Genomic DNA, 20,926 nt, shown 5'->3' with positions numbered 1-20,926 from the left:
AATCCCACTACTGGGCATATACCCTGAGAAAACCATAATTCAAAAAGAGTCATGTACCAAAATGTTCATTGCAGCTCTATTTACGATAGCCAGGACATGGAAGCAACCTAAGTGTCCATCAACAGATGAATGGATAAAGAAGATGTGGCACATATATACAATGGAATATTACTCAGCCATAAAAAGAAACGAAATTGAGTTATTTGTAGTGAAGTGGATGGACCTAGAGTCTGTCATACAGAGTGAAGTAAGTCAGAAAGAGAAAGAGAAATACCGTATGCTAAGACATATATATGGAATCTAGGGGGAAAAAAAATGTCATGAAGAACCTAACGGTAAGATGGGAATAAAGACACAGACCTACTAGAGAATGGACTTGAGGATATGGGGAGGGGGAAGGGTAAGCGGGACGAAGTGAGAGAGTGGCATGGACATATATACACTACCAAACATAAAATAGATAGCTAGTGGGAAGCAGCCGCATAGCACAGGGAGATAAGTTCGGTGCTTTGTGACCACCTAGAGGGGTGGGATAGGGAGGGTGGGAGAGAGGGAGACACAAGAGGGAAGAGATATGGGAATATATGTATATGTCTAACTGATTCACTTTGTTATAAAGCAGAAATTAACACACAATTGTAAAGCAATTATACTCCAATAAAGATGTAAAGAAAAAAAAAAAAAAAAGAACTTTATCATAGTGGAAGACACCCCATTTCCTGAACTCCTCCTGAACACTCTTCCTCACTTGAAGGGTCCTGAGTCCCAAAGGCTTACCCACACTCGGAAGCCATGTTGACTGCCTGTCTTGCATCTCGACCGTGTCTCGTTCGTTTTCCTGTCAGAGCATTGTTATCTCCTTTGTCTGGCTGCATCCAGCTACTTTTAATTCCTTCTCTTTCCCACTGTTTGCTGAGTGGATAATTAAACAGTGAGTCCTGTTCTTTGTTGAGACCATACATTTAAAAAAGACTCGCTGCAGGAAACTGAATGATAACTGAAAGACAAACTTTAAAAAGGAGACCACTAAACTCTAGGAAGATGAAAGTTTATGAGAACAGATTTCAGACAAAAGCCCATTCCAGCTGAGTCTTCGTGCTGAGGAGGGTATACAGGCTTGTAGAGACTATTGGTTGTTGGTGTCTCTCCTCTAGTACCTCCGATGCTGGAGTTGACTGTCTGGGTTCAAATCCCAGCAGTGTGAGTTATGAGCTGTGTGATATTGAGCAAATTATCTCTCTCTGTGTGTCTCTTTTTTTCCATTTGTAATACAGAGATAATAATAGCACCTAGCTCAAAGAGTTGTGATGATTGAATCCAAATGAACCATTTAGCACCTCGCACATGGAAAGTGTTCAATAAATGCTATTGGTGAAACATTTATGGAATGCTGAGGAAAGATGTGCTTATTCTATATTTACATAAAAATATTTTGGAGCCATGGTGATAATCCTTACTGCACATGACCTAATCATAACCTCAAATGTTTTTATTTTGATTTTTCCTCTATCAGCCATCCACTGGGAGGGAAGCAAGAGCTGCATGTCTTCATATCTCTCTGATTCTGTGCAGATGAGATTTAAAAGCCATTTGAGTGATGGGCCTCCTTGTTCTTTTTCTTACGCAGGTGCTGGAAAGCTTCAAGATCATGGACTATAGCCTTTTGCTGGGAATCCACATCTTGGACCATTCCCTCAAAGAGAAAGAAGAGGAAATTTCACAAAATGTGCCTGATGCTAAGCGGTCTGGAATGCAAAAGGTCCTCTACTCAACAGCAATGGAATCCATCCAGGGTCCAGGGAAATCAGCAGACGGGATCATCACAGAGAACCCGGACACGTAAGTGCAGCTCCTGCCCACACATTTCCTTGATCATGGCAGCCGACATCATTGGGTAATTAAATGCAAGCATGTTCCCTTCATGGTGGCTCTTTAGGAATAGATTCCTACCTGGTGCTAAAGTGGATTAAGCCAGCCTTATTTCCTTTCATCCACGGATAACTAGATGAGTGGCAGTTTTTCGAGTTATTATCATTCTTTCACCCACATGGTTTCTTTTTTCAAATGGCTCCATTTTTTAACAATGGCTAAAAATGTTTTTATCCCTATTTACTACATATTCAAAACATCCACCACAAACAGGGTGAATATTCTTTGAATTTGAATAAACATGTATTTAAGCAAATACATGCTAGAAATTATGTCTGCAATTCAGAGCTTTTTGTGTGCGTAAGAGGATTCTGTTGTCCTAGTCCTATACCCTGGCAGATGTGATCTCTTGCTTCAACAAGATGTGATAGTAACTGCAGGATTAGTTTGCATGTATAAAAAGTGCATATTGACTAACAGAAACAATTACAGTCAACCATTTCAGTAATTTTCTTTGGTTGTGTCACATGTGTGTACTTAGCTGAGCAAGGAGACTGAAAGAAAGAAATCATTTTCCTTGACTGTAAGTGCCTGCCTTGTAAGATTCTCCAACAATGACTAAATCACAGGCACATTTCACTTTTATGAAGGAAATGCATACATATTAAAGATTTTTTAAATCTTTCCTATAAATCCATCTAAATGTCCAATAACTGATTAAACAAATTATTCTGTATCAGTATAGTGAAGTACTATACAGCCATTAAAAGCACATTAGCACTGAATATGAAGAAATTTTCATCATTTAGCAAGTGAAAAATTCAGGTTATAAAACATAAATAATAGCTTTTGTGTATTAATAAATATACATACGCACAGGAAAGATGTACCAAATGTTGATAGTGTTTATCTTTGCATCCTAGGAATGGATTTTTTATATATTTTTTCTTTGTGCTGTTGTATATTTTATTTAAAAATCTCACGGTAAGTATATAAAAGTGTTGCATTTTTGATGAGCAGTATTTTGAAATACTTTAAAGTTCTTGCTCTTGGTTTTAAAGTAGGAATGATTTTTTTTTTTTTTTTCGGTATGCAGACCTCTCACTGTTGTGGCCTCTCCCGCTGTGGAGCACAGGCTCTGGATGCGCAGGCTCAGTGGCTGTGGCTCACGGGCCCAGCCACTCCGTGGCATGTGGGATCTTCCTGGACCGGGGCACAAACCTGCGTCCCCTGCATCAGCAGGCGGTCTCTCAACCACTGCGCCACCAGGGAAGCCCAGGAATTATTTTTTAATTGAATTCTTCCCATACAGCTCTTCAGAATTGACAGCTATGGTGTTATTCTCCTTCAGGGGAGGTACATCATTCTGGATTCCCAGGAAGACTTTAGCTGAAGGAAAAAAAAAAAAAAAAAAAATGAAGGGAGAGAGAGTCCAGTATTCTTAGAGACTGCCCATTTTCATTTACAGTCTGTATATTAGAAATGATTTTTAACTTCCTATTCCTACAAATTTTTTCTCTTTTGCTCTATTCACAGAATGGGAGGCATTCCAGCTAAAAGCCATAAGGGAGAAAAGCTACTTTTATTTATGGGCATTATTGATATTCTGCAATCATATAGGTAAGAAATTTGGGGAAGTAGTCTTTTATTATTTCAAGATAAATCAACAAAAGGTTCTGAAAATTCACCAAATGGGAGTGATTTTACATTCTTATTTTTATTTTTCTGTCCGTGTATGTTTAGGTTAATGAAAAAGTTGGAACATTCCTGGAAAGCTCTTGTTTATGATGGGGTAAGTGATTTATCATGCTCCTTATTAAACTGTATATTTTTCTGATTTCTCAGAGACTTCAAAGTATGTCTAGGAAGCCGTGTCACTTGAAGAGGAAAGGAAACAAAGATCTTTATAAACTCAGTCTCAGGCTAGCAGGTTGGTTCAAATCTAAGAACAAAGACAACATAAATGTGAATAGCTCTTCAAATAGAGCCATCCAGCTGGTGACTAGGTAGAGGCCAGGAAAACAAAACGAGGTCTCGTTTTTATGTGCAATCTGCAGGGCCCAATTATGAGATGGTGAGAAAAAGGAGGAGACTTTTCATAGACACTGGGAAGACCAGTAGGGCACTTGAACTCAAGTTGTCCCAAGACCAAGCTTCAGAGGGATTTGAACCCTACCTTGATGGTAAACAGCCCTGGGCTTGAACTCTGCGTTCAAACCACTTTACTAGCCGTGTGTCCCAGACACATTGCTTGCTTGTCATCTCTTAGCCTGGTTTCCCATTTGTAGCAGAAGCCTAGTAATAGTACCTCGTACCTGCCTCGTAGGCTGATGTGAGGGTTAAATTAAATAATGCCCCTTAGTGTTCAACATGATGCCTAACATAATAAGGACATAGGAAGGGAAAACTTTTTCGTTTGTGTTGGATTTATACATGACAAAGGCTGACTGACATGAGGATGTCTTTTGGACCCAGAATTGGCATGACTGAAGAAAACCATCGGTTATCAAAGAGCAGCCTCTGTCTCTCTCTATATATACACACGCGCATGTGCACGTGCGCACACACACACACAAGACTTCCTATCTAGATGTTAAATTTGAACTTCCTGCTATTGACAGAACATTTATGGCCTCAGCCTCCCTCAGTTAATAACTCAGAGTGACACTTCCAGAGAATATATTGGTCAAAGATTTGCTCACACATTTTTTTAAGATGTTAGCAAATGCTTTCCTTTGAAGCAAAGATAAATTATAGATGCTATTCTTCTCCTTTTTTGGAAAAGAACACCCACTTTCTCAGTTCTGTGGAAGACTGGTAATAACCTTTCAGCAAGAAAGATCTGCATTTTGTCCACAGGCTAAGGAATGACCTTCGTCAGAGTGCACTTTTAAACAACAGGTTCACAAGTTTGTTTCTGAGAATCAAACTTAGGCTTATTATTCAAATCAAAGATTCTTTTTATGAAAAGGCCAAGATGGTAAGTTAATTTTTTTTTCCTTCTAGCTGAGAAAAGTAGCAACTACATTAATGCCTCGGACATGCAAGGGAAAGAGAGTAAACACCCTCTGTTTCATTCTCCTTCTGTTTATTGACACAATTTCAATTCCCTGTTACCAAATGAGATTTGTGCTCTGAATGGCCTAGTCTTCTATTGGTCAGATGCTTCTACGGAGCCCCTACTTTTGTCTAAATAAGATATATCTTCTTTTTTTTGGTGTCTTTTTTAAATTACACAAATATATAATCAGCATCTCTGTGCTGATTATATATTTGTGTAATTATAAACAATAATTAAGACTTATTTTTGTCTTTTTACAAAAGTGCCTCTTCTTTAAACACTGCTTCTTCATACCAAGGAGAACCACAATCTAATTTCTCTTGGAAAGCAAGAATCTTAATCATCTTGCATCCTACATATTTTTAAATGATGGTACTTGTGAAGTTGTGTCCACTTCCAACAGGAGCTGACTGAATACTGGGGAGAGTGCATGTCAAACCAGTGGGAAATTTTCCACCACATCTGCAGCATTACTGATAGTCTAGGGGACCATTTTAACTTGGCAAAGAGGGTTTCTCCATACTGTGTCCGTCGTAACTCAGTCATTACAGAATTACCTTATGCCTCATATAACACCCAATTTCACAGATGAAAAGACTGAGGCACTGAGATGGTGTCTTTACCCAGAACCACACAGCTTTTTAAAATTAGAGCTAACACCAGAACCGGGTGTCTGGATTCTGGTCCAGTGTGTGTTTTTTCTTCCAAACCCATCACAGACACTTTATAGTATCTAAATGTAAATTTTTAGAAGTTTCCCTGTTGGACACCATGAACCTGAAATCAAAATGGAGCACTAAATAAGCAAATTTACTATTTTTAGGAATGTGTATCTTGGATAGTAAATAAATGACTACTGAATAAACATATAGAATTAGCTCCTTCATCCATCTTCTTTCCTGGACTTGTAATAAAATGCCCCCTCAGTCCTAAAGACTCCTACCAAGCAAGCGAGAATGAACAATTTAATTCAATTCAACTCTATCTAATTAGTAGATAATTGAACATAACAGGGGTCATCAGTCAGCCTTGTCTCCTAGGAGTCTTCCCAGTGTCTACATACCTTATTATTTGGCAGTGAAACCAGCAAACTTTTTTTTTTTGCCCTCTATCTCACTCTTACATTAGGATTGTTTTGTTTCTTTATGTCCCCAGTTTTTGATCCTGACTGAAAGTGATATGTCTTTATTCCAGATGACACTTGAGACACTGGCTGCCTGTATGTTAAAAAATGGAATTTAAAAGCCCCCCATGGCACACAGTGGAACAAGTATCAGCTGTTTGGGTTTATGAAGCAGAGTCTTTGCTATCTCACCCCTGCCCCTTTTAATCCTCTGTTTCACCATGAGTATCTGGAATCTTTGCTCAGATTGAGCCTTGTGCTTCCTGCCCCAACCCAGCTCCTGGGCACACAGCACGTGGGCATCACTCTTTTGTGGCTCCCAACATCCACACCTTCTGGTTAAGGACATTGGCTAACAGAGAGCCAACTGCATAGAGCTTTCCTCTAGCTTGAAACAAACTGTCTGAGAGGTAAACCTCTGGTACCTGATTTGTCTTTTCAGGACACTGTTTCGGTTCATAGACCAAGCTTTTATGCAGACAGATTTCTAAAGTTTATGAATTCCAGAGTTTTCAAGAAAATTCAAGGTAAGATTTTTATGAATTTCTTTTTTTTACCTTTAGCACTTACTGGCTGATTTCACTTTGTAAGATTTTTATTGGAAGAGTTGGAACTATTTATCTCCCAAAAGTGGTAATCACTTAGTAATTATGGTTAAGTATCCTAGCCAGGTATTTATTGATGCTGTAATCATTAAAGTCTAATTTTGTGCTGGAAAAAAATATAAACTGCCTAAATATCCAACCCCATAATATATTGGTTAAATATGTTATGATACAGTTAAATAATGGAATAATACGCAACAAATAAAAAATGATGTATTAAAGGTACATTTAGTCCTTATAGCTAGCTTCATTCACATATATATAGTTATTGGTCTACATACCTAAATGCACAACAGAATTCTAATGGGATATATAAAAATGTTAACAGTAGTTATTCTTATGGCGTGTTCTCCAGAATAGACTATATGTTAGTCCTCAAAACACATTTCAATAGATTTTAAAAGATTGAAATCACGCAAAGTCTCTTTTCCAATCACAATGGAATGAATCAATAAAGAGTGAAAACTGGAAAATTCACAAATATGAGAAAATTAAACAACACACTCTCAAACTACCAATGGGTAAAAGAAGAAAACACAGTGAAATTAGGAAAAACTTAGAGATGAATGGAAATGAAAATACACATTCCAAAAACTTAGAGGATGCTGCAAAGTCGGTGCTCAGAGGGAAATTTATAGCTATAAATGCCTACATTAAAAAAGAAGAAAGATCTCAAATCAATACCCTAATTTTAAACCATAAGGACATAAAAAAAAGAAGAGCAGACTAAACCCAAAGTTAACAATGGTGATTCCGAACCATGAGATTGTGTGGTATTTTCTTTTTCTTTGCATCAATATTTATTAAATTTTCCACAACGGATGTGTATTATTTATGTAGAAAATTTTTTAACTATGTGAAAAGGAAAAAATAACCCTGTTGTTACTTGTGTTATTTTATCATTTAGGTATTTTGTGGTCCAATTTCATAACAATTTAACCACACAAAAAAAACTGGAAGAGTAGAATGTTCATATTTTGTATTTATATAAGACAGATTTTTTTCTTATAATATTTGTTGGAGTTTTTTGTTAATGAAAGTAAAACACTTTCTTTTGAAGGCTTTTTTTCCCAGCTTTATTGAGATATAATTGACATATAATATTATGTAAGTTTAAGGTGTACAATGTGATGATTTGATGCACATATAGCAAAATCATTATCACAATTAGGTTACTTAACACATTCATCATCTCACATAATTACAAATTGTGTGTGTGTGTGTATGTGTTTGTGTGGTGAGAACATTTAAGATCTACCCTCTTAGCAACTTTCCAGTGTGTAAGACAGAATTATTAACTATAGTCTCCATGCTGTATATTAGATTTCAAGAACTTATTCATCTTATAACTGGAAGTTGGTACCCTTCGACCAATGTCTCCCCATTTCACCCACCCGTCGCCCCAAGTAACAATTCTTCTACTCTCTATGTCTATGAGTTCAATTTTTTAGCACATGTAAGTGAGATCATACAGTATTTGTCTTTCTCCTTCTGGTTTATTTCACTTAGCATAATGCTGTCACAGTACATCTATATTGTCACAAGTGACGGGATTTCCTTATTTTTTTCTATCCATTCATCTGTCAGTGGATACTTAGGTTGTTTCCATGTCTTGGCTGTTGTGAATAATGCCTCAGTGAACATGGAAATGCAGATATCTCTTCAAGATAGTGACTTCATTTCCTTCAGATACATACCCAGAAGTGGGATTGCTAGTCATATGGTAGTTCTATTTTTAATTTTTTGAGGAAACTCCATACTGTTTTCCATAGTGGCTGCACTAATTTACATTTCCACCAAGAGTGTACTAGGACTACCTTTTCTTCACATCCTCACCAACATGTGTTATTTTTTGTCTTTTTGATAATAGCCATTCTGACAGGTAGGAGGTGATATATCTCATTGTGGTTTTGATTTGCATTTCCCGAATGATTAGTTATATTAAGCATCTTTTCATGTATCTGTTGGCCATCTGTATGTCTTCTTTGAAAAATGTCTATTCAGGTCCTTTGCCCAATTTTTAATCAGATTATTTGGTTTTGTTACCATTGAGTTTTATGAGTTCTTTATATATTGTGAATATTAACCCCTTATCTGATATATGGTTTGCAAAGATTTTCTCCCGTTCTGTAGGCTGCCTCTTTATTTTATTAATTGTTTCTTTTGCTATGCAGATGTTTTTTAGTTTGATGTAGTCCCACTTGTTTATTTTGATTTTGTTGCTTGTGCTTTTGGTGTAATATCCAAAAAGTCATTGCTAAGATCATTGTTGAGGAACTTTTCCCTATGTTTTCTTTCAGGAGTTTTACAGTTTCAGTCTTATGTTTAAGTCTTTAATCCATGTTGAGTTAATTTTTGTGAGAGTAAAACCGTTTCGATGTAAAAGTATTGGAAAATACAAAGAAAACCATAAAAATTATTTGATATCTCACAACCCAGAAATAGCCACTATAAACATTTTTTCTTCCAGTTTTATTGAGATAGAATTGCCATACAGCACTGTATAAGTTTAAGGTGTGCAGCATAATGGTTTGACTTACATACATCATGAAATGATGAGCACAGTAAGTTTAATGACAGCCATCATCTCACATAGATACAAAATTAAAGAAATAGAAAACAGTTTTTCCTTGTAATGAGAACTCTTAGGATTTACTCTCCCAACAACTTTCCTTTATAACATGCAGAAGTGTTCGTTATATTCATCATGTTGTACATCACATCCCTAGTGCTTATTTATCTTGTAACTGCTGGAAGTTTGTACCTTTTGACCACCTTCGTCCAATTTCCCCTCCACCGCCCACCCCCAGCCTCTGGTAGCCACAAATCTGATCTATTTTTCTATGAGTGTGTTTAGTTTTGAAGTAGAATTGATCTACAACACTGTGTTAGTTCCTGTTATGCAACAGAGTGATTTGATATTTTTATACATTTCAAACTGATCACCATGATAAGTCTACTTATGATGTGTCACCATACAAAGATATCACATAATTATTGGCTACTCCCCACACTGTACATTTCATACGCATGACTCATTTATTTTGCAACTGGAAGTTTGTACCTCTTAATCTCCCTCACCTATTTCTCCCACCACCACCTGCCCAGCAACTACCTATTTGTTCTCTGTATCTATAATTCTGTTTCTGTTTTCTTAAGTTTGTTCGTTTGTTTTGTTTTTTAGATTTCACATATAAGTGAAATCATACAGTATTTATCTTTCTTTGTCTGACTTATTTCATTTAGCATAATACCCTCTAGGTCCATCCATGAGGTCACAAATGGCAAGATTCCATTCTTTTTTATTGCTGAGTAATATTCCAGTGTGTGTGTGTGTGTGTGTGTGTGTGTGTGTGTGTGTGTGTGTGTGATCTTGTTTATCTATTCATCTATTGATGGGTGAGCACATAGGTTGCTCACATATCTTGGCTGTTGTAAATAATGCTGCAGTGAACCTAGGGGTGCATGTATCTTTTCTAATTAATGTTTTGTTTCCTTTGGATAAGTATCCAGCAGTGGAATTGCTGGATCATATGGTAGTTCTATTTTTAGCTTTTTGAGGAATCTCCATACCGTTTTCCATAGTGGCTGATCAATTTACCTTCCCACCAACAGTGCCTAAGGGTTCCCTTTTCTCAACATCTTCACCAACAGTTATTATTTGTCATCTTTCTGATAACAGCCATTTCTGTTGGCACCTCTATATCATCACTGGAAAAATGTCTATTCAGATCCTCCACTACTAATGTTTTCACATACTTCCTACCATCTTTATTTCTGTGCTTTGTGTATTTATATAAAAATGGTAGCATAGTGGTGTACAATTTTATGTATATGTCCTCTATTTTTCACATATTATAATATGAATAGTTTCCCATATCACTGTATATTGTACAAAGAAACCATTAAAAATTACAATACAACATTAAAATTATATGGGTATGCCATAATCTATTTAAGATTCTCTCATTTGGACATTTACATTATTTCTCCTTTTTCTAACGAGTATTTTTATGAACATGATTTTAGATAAATATGGTGTCCAAGCTTATGATTATTTCTTTAGGATAGATTCCAAGAAGAAGTACTAGGGTTTAAAATGCAGATAACTGCACAGAATGATTATGCCACTCTAGATTTCCACAAGAGTCTGTATTCTTCTAGCCTTTATTTATTTATTCTTCTAGCCTAATATTCTTTTTAAATTATGCTACTTGGATAAGTAAAAGATGTTATCTGGTTGTTTTATTTTGTATTTCTTAAGTACTGGCGAAGTTCAACCATTATTCATGTTTATTGCCCATTTGTAGTTCCTTTGAGAATTGAGCTTTGTAATATTTGCTCATTTACATTAGTATTTATTATTTTTCCAAATGATTTATATGAACTCTACACGTTAAAGATATCAATCTCTTTTTTTAACCTTATTTCATTCTAAGAAAAACTTTTGTTTCACATTTGACTATCTCAGTGGTATCTTAAAATTGGTCTCAAATTGAGACCACTACCAATTAAATTTTCTGTTTAAGGTCTTTTTTGCCTAAGATGGACCATAACATAGTATTTATTCAGCCTGCAATCCTGTGTGAATACCAACTTGGTTCAAATTTTGAAGGAAGATTTTCTGCCTTTCTTTACCCTTTGCTGTGGTTGAAAATCATGAGTTTCCTTGTGGCCCCTGGTAGGTTTATGAAGGATGTAACCCATGGGATCCCAGGTTTAGTGAGGCTCCTCCATGAGATTCCCCATGTTGGGAGTTTTTGCTTTCTTAGTAGTGTATAAATTAATGGTGCAGTCAATGGCATCCTCAATCCCATGAAATATGGTGTGAGTTGTGAACCTTTCCAGTTTGTATAGTTTATCATGTTTTTAATGTAACAAGTCTTTTACTTCTCAAGTAGTCAAATCTATTTTTTTCCCATTTTGATTTCTTAGTCTACTTTTTATAGCATCTTTATTCAGGTATAATTCACATACCAGGAAATCCACCCTTCTAAAATGTGCAATTTGGTGATTCTTAGTATATTCACAAAGTTGTACAAGCATTACCACTATCTAATTTTAGAACATATTTATTACCCTGAAAAGAAACCCCATATCCATTAGCAGTTACTCTTCATTCCTTCCTCTTCCCAGCCCCTGGCAACTACTCATTTATTTTCTGTCTCTATGGATTTGTCTATTCTGAATATGTCATATAAATGGAATTATACAGTATGTGGCCTTCTGTGTTTGGCTTTTTTCACCTAACATGATGTTTTCAAGGTTTAGCCATCTTGTAGTACTTTATTCTTTTTATTGCTGAATAATATTCCATTGTATGGATTTAACACATTTTGTTTATCCTCTCACTAGTTGATGGATATTTGGGTTGTTTACATTTCTGGCTATTACGAATAATGCTGCTATGAAAATTTATGCACAAGGTTTCTGTGGACATAAGTTTTCATTTCTCTTGGGTACATACCCAGGTGTGGAAACACTAGGTCAGATGGTAACTCTATTTAACATTTTGAGGAACTGCCAGACTCTTTTCCAAAGCAGCTACCCAATTTTGCAATCCCACCAGCAATGTATGAGGGATCCAATTTCTCCACATCCTCACCAACATATGTTACTATGTGTCTTTTTCATTTTAGACATCTAGTGAGTATAAAGTAGTATCTCAATGTGGTTTTGACTTGTGTTTTTCTAATGACTAATGATGTTGAACATCTTTTTATGTGCTTATTGACCACTTATATCTTCCTTGGAGAACTGTCTATTCAAATACTTTGCCCATTTTTAATTAGATTGTCTTTTTATTGTTGTTGTAAGAGTTCTTTATGTATTCTCAACACGTGTTTCTGTTATCAGGTGTATGATTTACAAATATTGATTTAATTTATAGTATATGGTGTGAGGTAGGGTCCAAATTCATTCTTTTGCATGTACATATCCAGTTGTCCCAGCACCAGTTCTTGAATGGTTTCTTCTTTCCCCAATTGAATTATCTGCGTTCCTTATTGAAAATCAGTTGTCCACAAATATAAGACTAATTTCTGGATTCCCCCAGGTTGGTCAAGAACCTGCCTCACATCCTGAGTCCATGCCTCCCTGAAGGTCACCACAATTTACTCAGGTACCCAAACCAGACATGCAGGCATCAAGCTTTGTCAAAGCTTAACCACCCACATGCAGTCACTCACCAATACCTAGTCTCACCTGGAAATATCAAGAGTTCGTCCCCTTCTTTCACAGCACCTCTCCTAATTCAGCCATTGTGATTTTTATGGTTTGGGTTTGGGCTTTTTTTTTTCTTTTTTTTTTTTTTTACATAAAGTTGTGGCCCTCATGTTCCTCTCTTACCTCCAGTCATATCCCCTTCCAGTCCAATCTTCCCCAACCCCAGCCAGAGGCATCAGTTTAAATATCCTCTTGCTAATTTCCTATTAAAAACCCTTCCATGCTTAAAAAAACTTTTTTTCTTAATAAAAACTTCAGTGTATTTCCTAGTACGCAAAATCCTAACTTCGCTTCTGAGTCCCTGTGTGATGTGGCCTCTCTTTCCCTTGCCGTGACTTTTCTCACACCCATTCCATGCTCTACCCTACCCTCAAGCCTCCAGGAGCTCTGAGCGCCCTGCAGTTACCCCTAACATTCCAGGCTGCCTCCAGATCTGTACATGTTCTTGTCCCTTTGCCTGTAATTATCTCCATCCTTCCGCTGGTCTTCCTTCACATCTCAGCTCAGATGATGCTTCCTTCACAGCAGTTACCATACTCTGCTATAGTAAGCTGTTGTTCTATCTCCCCCACTTGACTTTGAGTTCCTGAAAAGTAGGGGCTGTGTTTGGTTCTCATATATATTCCCAGAAGCTAGCACATTTCCTGGCACATTGTAGGCCCTTGATCATTATTTGATGAATAATTGAATGAATGAATGGACTTTTCATCTACTACCAGCTTTTCAAAGGGTAGCCATTTAATTAGTAAAGTTGACACTTTAAAATACAACTTCCAGATCCTTTATCAACTATGATTAAGTTAAAGCCCTTAATTCCTACAGTCATACTTTTTTTTTTTTTTCTGATTGTGAAAGTAATACATGTTTATTGTAGAAAGTTCAGGGGAAAAAATACAGATTGAATTACAATAATGAAAATGCATTACCCAGAGAAAGTCACAATTTAAACTTGGGAATATAAATTTCCAAGTGTTTCACTAAGCACATACACACAAATTCACACACCCCTTCTGTTGTGATTTTATTAAAAAAAAATAGTTTATTACTCATGTTAGCTAAGTTTTACTGCAGCAATAAATTAACTCTGGGTTCTCAGTGGCTTAATAAAACAAAGATTATTCCTTGTTCAGACTTTCTCAGCACAGGTTGGCAAGGGGCTCTGTTCTACTCAGCCATTTCAACGACAGGCATACTTTCTTTGTATGTGAAAACTTCCCCTCCCCACCCCTACCCCCAAGAAAACAGTACTTGGTCTTCAAGTTTCTTTTTTTAAATCAATTTTTTTAGCCTTCTTAAATCTGTTATCCCACCCCAGAATTGAGTCATGCTGTCAATGTAATAATGTTTGCAAAATCCTATAATTCTTTCTGCAAATATTAGTCACCGTAATGTTGGAACCTCACTGAAATTCTCTACCCAGATAATGTGTCTAGAGTACTAAAACTTAGTTTCCTGAAAGGAATAGAATAGTACTGATACATTAATTAGTTAAAAATCAACTGTCCTAAAATTTCAGAACAATAGTTAATTCTTTCAGCCAACATTTGAGCACCTATTATGTACCTAACACTATGCTAAGCATTAATAATATAGAAGCTTTTTTTTAAAAAAAATTAAATTCCCTCAGTAATTTCATGGTCCATTTTGGGTCAGGGATTGGAACAGGTAAAAGATTTATAATGTAATAAAGCAGCTGTTAATAGAGTTTTTGCATAGGCTACTGTAGGTACACAAAGAGAAATAAAACCAATCTTCCCAAAGAGAGCTTCACAGAGAAAAGAATATTTGAATTAAGTCCTGAAACTGTAAGCCAGCATTTATTAGGAAGAGAGGCAAGAAGGGCATCTCAAGTAGGAGGAGCAGCATGTACAAAGGCCCAGGAGTAGGAATGAACATGGAGGTTCAGGGGATGGCAGATAGGTGAGCTGAAAAGCAGTCAAGGGTAGGTGCAGTTGAGTAGCAGGACGTAGAGCTGGAAATGGACACACGATACCTGTCACCATTATTTAGCCAAAGACAAATCCAAGAGTTTCTGTGGACAAAAGAAAGTGACCAGCAACCCAAACCATCCTTTGAGATTTTCCAGTCAAAACAATTCCCTGTTTAGGTGCTCACCTCCTGGTGACAGTAACTTTCCAAAGTCTCCACAGCCCAGCCAAGTCCAAACACAACAGCTCTAGACTCTGGAGAAGAATGAGCTTGGCTCTTTGCTTGATGTTTTATATGTTCTTCGAAGACCACGCCCATTTCCTCCAACTGATAGAGTTATCAAACCTTAGGAAAGGTATAGGTGCACATGATTAGATTTTTACAGAGTTGAAAACACAACCGGATGCCAATGATTGACGTCAAACCTTTTGAAAGCTACTTAATCCAATTGCCACAACCCAATCTCTGGTATAAAAAAAAAAGCCAGAACTTGAGTTCACATTTGTAATCCATGAAATTGTTGCTTGGAAAATAAATGATCTCCCCAAATATGAAAACAAACAATAAAACAAGTCCCTGAGGTATTCAATTTCTGCAAGATTCAAGTCCTTATCCACTGAATGAGGCTCAGATAATTCCTTTAAGGAAGATTGACCATTTAAGACAAAAGTAAAGACTTTCTTTAGGTGCCATCTGGTCCTGGCAGGAGTTTGTTTTGGGGTCTTCTCTGCTCCTCATTGTATGTGATGCTGATAATGAGCAAAGAGCTATTTCTTTGGCGGGCTCTTGGCCTTTGGTCCATGATAAGCCACAACAAGTACAGACAGTTCTCTGAGCATCTTCCCCTCATTCACTCTTCCATGATGCTGCCAACATTCTTCTGATCCTAGTTGTTTCTCAGTTTAGAGAATTAGCACTGACCTAAGAACTATGCAATTCTCAAGGCTTTTGGTCTCAGCGCCACTTTACACTCTTAAAAATGACTGAGGACCCCAAAGAGCTTTTATTTATGTGGATTATAGCGTCTATATTTAACCTATTCGAATTTTAAACTGAGGAAAATTTTAAATATTCATTCTTACAAGGTAACAATTAAAAAATTACATGTTAACATCCGTCAATATTAACAAAAAAGTAAAAAATTTCTAACAAAGTAATTATGAAAAATAATTATGTTTTCTAAAACAAATAATTGTGTGGGAAAAGTGGCATTATTTTATATTTTTTCAAATCCCTAATTCTGGCTTAAGAGAAGACATCCAGACTCTTATGTATGCTTCTGAATTCAGTCTGTGGTGATACCACAGGTCATGTAGCATCTAGAAAACTCAGGAAAGAATGGGAGTGAGGAAGATAAATAACTTCTTAATATTGTTAAGAAAATAGTTTTAACATCACAGACCTTCGAGGAGAATTTCAGGGATTCCTAGCAGTCCCTGAACCACATTTGAGATCCTCTGACTTAGAAATTTTAAAACACAGTTGACCCTTGAACATCACAGGGGCATTAGGAGTGCCAAAGCCCGACACAATGGAAAATTAACACGTAACTTAGAGTCGGCCCTCCACATGTGTGCTTCCTCAGCATCCGAGGATTCAACCAACCCCAGATCATGTGGGACTATAGCATTTGGTATTGAAAACAATCCATATATGAGTGGGCCCACACAGTTCAAACCTGTGTTGTTCAAGTCAACTGTACTAGATTGAAAGGTGAGAGTTGAGAGTTTATGAAAGCTAGCAGAATATTAAAGCCAAAGCCAGCGTATGGATAATTACTTCACACCTGTAAAGCAAGTGTGACCACCGTTTTGATGAGATGAGGAGTTTAAAAAAATGACACATTTGGTCCACTTATTTGCCACTAAAATCCATTTGATCAGTTTTTAAACATTCGAAGTCTCCTCCCCTCAAAGAAAAACAAATGCTAGTTTTATCTTATTCCTCCCTCACTTTAACCAGAAAATAGAATGCCAAAGAGCTAGGAAATGAACCACCAGTTAGACAACTTCAAACAAAGACACCTGGGATTTCATGGTTTCTAGCTCTGTGACCTTGAGCAGATCACAATTTTTCTGCTCTCAGTTTCTGGACCTATAAAAGGGCCTACCTCCCTCAGATGACCATCTGGATAGTTTGAGATAAGGAATGTGGGTGCTGGCTTCCAAATTCTCAAGCCTTCTAAAATGTTATTGATTACGATTATGTTATTATGGTTATAAGACTGCTCACGGGACACATAAACCTTCCCTTCTCTTTAAGTGGAGAGATTGCCCTCTATTCTTTCCTCATTTGTGTGTCCCAAAGTCCTTCTCCAATTACGTTTTTGCAAGCTGCTGATGGGATGCCCCTGATGAGCAGTGTAATCTAGGCTCTGAGATTCCCAAGGCTGAACACAATCCCTGTGATGCATCTGCTGTCAGGTTATCCCTATATGCAAACCTCCAAAGGAAGAGAGACACTGCTAACACCAAGTTCAGGGGAAAGCGTAAAGAGGTCTCAACCTCCCTCTCCCTCTGCCCTCCAAGAAAATTCTCTAACACTGTTAAGCAAGGAGAATGATTGCGGCATGGAGAAAATATACATGGGGATAGTCTGGCTGCAGCTGAAGCAGCTCCCACTGACATATCAGAAGTAAAGTCCCAGCCTTCAGTGAGCGTGATTGATGGTGAAGTACACTTGCCTTGGTTCAGGTTCCCAAGACACTTCAGAAGTTATACAATGCTGTCTGGACAAAAATCAGGAGTGAATTATACATCTGAAGTAACCATGACCTAGAAAAGACCCAAAGGCAGGAAATTTCAGTGGAAAGTCACTGAAAGAAAAGAGCAACCAGAAGTAACTTGGCTAAATTGGGTAACATGAGTATAAGATTAAACATTGGCATGTTTAGAAATTCCCAGTCCCAAGTTAATAAACTGGGGTCGTGAGAATTCTCCTTACTTTACCATCTGTGCTTATCGACCCACTCAACCTCTTCCCAGCCCTAGAAAAACATTGCTTGGAGGAAGAAATATAATTCTTCAGCAGCATTTGAATTTCACCTCAAATAAGACTATATTTCAACATCTGGAGAGATATCTCAATCCAAATTTATTCTAAGCTATTCTGATTTAAGTCAGATCATGTTGGACAAATAAAATTGCCAAAACATAATATCATCTCCCTTTCCTCATGTATATAAAGCAAAGCATCTTGCATCCTACTGAAATAATGACTAAAATCTTAATAAATCATGAGTAAAATTTTAATTTAATAAATAATATATTCATGTGGTTTTACAATAACTGTAATTGTCTCTCCTTTTCCTTTTTCTAGCTTTGAAGGCCTCACCTTCTAAAAAACGGTGCAACTCCATTGCCGCCCTGAAGGCAACCTCACAGGAGATTGTGTCCTCAATTAGCCAGGAATGGAAGGATGAGAAGCGTGATTTGCTGACCGAAGGGCAAAGTTTTAGCAGCCTTGATGAAGAAGGTAAAGACATGGAACTCAAAAAAAGAAGGAAAGAAAAAAGTTCTTGTGATTTTACTTGTATAAGTAATGTAAACTCACAGTAGAATAATGAGAAAGTACTTTCTCTAGGAAACAAAGTCTCTTAACTAATTTTTAAAATGATGTTTACAGTATGACACAGTTCATGTAAAATTTTTATAACACGTAAACAATACTGTATATGGTTTATGGTAAAAAAAAATTAAAACAGACTAAAATATTCAGAAACAAATAATCTATAATCCCACTACCTGAAGGTAACACATCTGAAGGTTTTGGTGTTTTTACTAGTAGACCTTGGTCTGGGCTTGTATATATATATTTTTCAAACATACACACGCATACATATATATACATACATACACAATGTAACAGTGAATTACCAATTTATTTAGGTTCTCTTTAATGAGTTTAATAAAGTTTTATAATTTTCTCCTGGCATGTCCTATATTCCTACCTTTTGTTAGATTTATTTCTCAAATGGTTATAGAGATAAAGACATAGATACGTATTTTTGATACGTATTTTCTGTCTTTTCAGGTAATGTATATATATATATAAAATTTTTTTTTTAATGACAAAAATGATTTAATGGAGCGGCTGGGGTTTCTGACAAATACCAACCTAAAAGGCCAAACAAAGAGTCATTCCCAAGAGCATCAACTTTGCAGGTTACCCTCGATTAATTTTATCAACTGCCCATCAGAAATCTGTTGCAAAGGCTCCGATGGCAGATCACCATTTGGGCAGACCTTTGGAAAGAAAGCCTCCCATTTCCTCTGGCTCAATTTCTCCCTGCGTCAGGGAACTACAGAAGTTAAATCTGCTCTCAGTAAGAAAGGGCATGTCTGAATCTCAATGATACTTGAGTGTCTGAGAGAAACTCTGTTCTATATTTCTGTTTCACAAAGGACCCATAATGCATGAAGCTGACGAAGGAATGATTAAGACTGGGCTTCCTATAGCCTCAAACAGTGTTGCTTAAATTGGGGATTTGGGGAGGCCACCAAAATCTCGCCCAAGTGTTGACCTTTGGCAGAGTTTCTCTTCAGCACCACCCTCTTCTCTTTTTCTTTGGTGCTGCGGAAGGAGTCTTGGGCTTAGAATGATATGACATACGTTTATTGAGTGCCTACTATGTGCCAGGCACAGTTTTAAGATCTTGAAATTTGGCTTCAAATCCAAGATCCACCAGTCCTAGCTATGGACCTAGCTGTGGACCCTTAATACCTGAGCCTCACTTTCCTCATCAGTTACTGGGGCTAATTGTGCTACCTTCTTCATGGGGATGTTTTGATAATTCACGTGGATAATAATACAGCATAGAACCTGGCACAAAGTAGGTGGTCAATAAGTGTTGCATTTAATAGGATCTGTTTCCAATACCCCTGGAAAACTCCTCCCACGTTGGCACCTTTTGAGACTATTCAAAGCTGCCCCATCCAGGTGCTCCATATTCTGAGATAATCCAACCACTCTCAAACTTTTGCATTAAAGAACATTCTGGAAAACGAATACAATACAGCGTTAGTATTATTTAAAGAATGGCTTAATAGGGCACCTTCCCAGAAATGTTTAGGTTTAAACGCCACTCATCCCCTTTTTTTTTTTTTAACATCTTTATTGGAGTATAATTGCTTTACAATGGTGTGTTAGTTTATAACAAAGTGAATCAGCTATACATATACATATATCACCATATCTCCTCCCTCTTGCGTATCCCTCCAACTCTCCCTATTCCACCCCTCAAGGTGGTCACAAAGTGCCAAGCTGATCTCCCTGTGCTATGCTGCTGCTTTCCAGTAGCTATCTATTTTCCGTTTGGTAGTGTGTATATGTCCATTGCCACTCTCTCACTTTGTCCCAGCTTACCCTTCCCCCTCCCCATGTCCTCAAGTCCATTCTCTGTGTCTGTGTCTTTATTCCTGTCCTGCCCCTAGGTTCTTCAGAACCTTTTTTCTTTAGATTCCATACATATGTGCTAGTATATGGTATTTGTTTTTCTCTTTCTGACTTACTTCACTCTGTATGACAGACTCTAGGTCCATCCACCTCACTACAAATAATTCAATTTTCTTTCGTTTTATGGCTGAGTAATATTCCATTGTATATATGTGCCACATCTTCCTTATCCATTCATCTGTCAATGGACACTTAGGTTGCTTCCATATCCTGGCTATTGTAAATAGTGCTGCAGTAAACATTGTGGTACGTGACTCTTTTTGAATTATGGTTTTCTCAGGGTACATGGCCAGTAGTGGGATTGCTGGGTTGTATGGTAGTTCTATTTTTAGTTTTAAGGCACCTCCATACTGTTCTCCATAGTGGCTATATCAACTTACATTCCCACCGTCAGTGCAAGAGGGTTCCCTTTTCTCCACATCCTCTCCAGCATTTATTGTTTGCAGACTTTTTGATGATAGCCATTCTGACAGGTGTGAGGTGATACCTAATTGTAGTTTCGATTTGCATTCTGCTAATGATTAGTGATGTTGACCATTCTTTCATGTGTTTGTTGGCAATCAGTATATCTTCTTTGGAGAAATGTCTATTTAGGTCTTCTGCCCATTTTTGGATTGGGTTGTTTGTTTTTTTGATATGGAGCTGCATGAGCTGCTTGTA

At 37.1% G+C, this 20,926-nt stretch overlaps 1 protein-coding gene across 3 annotated transcripts in view; it reads left to right on the top strand.

Annotated features, from left to right (window-relative positions):
- Positions 1-20,926, top strand: part of PIP5K1B (phosphatidylinositol-4-phosphate 5-kinase type 1 beta) — a 453,566-nt gene that overhangs the window by 339,030 nt on the left and 93,610 nt on the right. For all 3 annotated transcript variants that reach the window (XM_024126862.1, XM_028493901.2, XM_055087149.1), the window contains 5 exons: positions 1,628-1,839; positions 3,406-3,489; positions 3,613-3,661; positions 6,496-6,580; positions 18,131-18,286. In XM_024126862.1, coding sequence (XP_023982630.1) covers positions 1,628-1,839; positions 3,406-3,489; positions 3,613-3,661; positions 6,496-6,580; positions 18,131-18,286 — 586 coding nt within the window. The remainder of the gene's footprint in view (positions 1-1,627; positions 1,840-3,405; positions 3,490-3,612; positions 3,662-6,495; positions 6,581-18,130; positions 18,287-20,926) is intronic.

The sequence above is a fragment of the Physeter macrocephalus genome, chromosome 9 (genome assembly GCF_002837175.3).
Source record: "Physeter macrocephalus isolate SW-GA chromosome 9, ASM283717v5, whole genome shotgun sequence".
Lineage (NCBI taxonomy): Eukaryota > Metazoa > Chordata > Mammalia > Artiodactyla > Physeteridae > Physeter > Physeter macrocephalus.
This window is presented reverse-complemented; position numbering and strand designations above follow the sequence as displayed.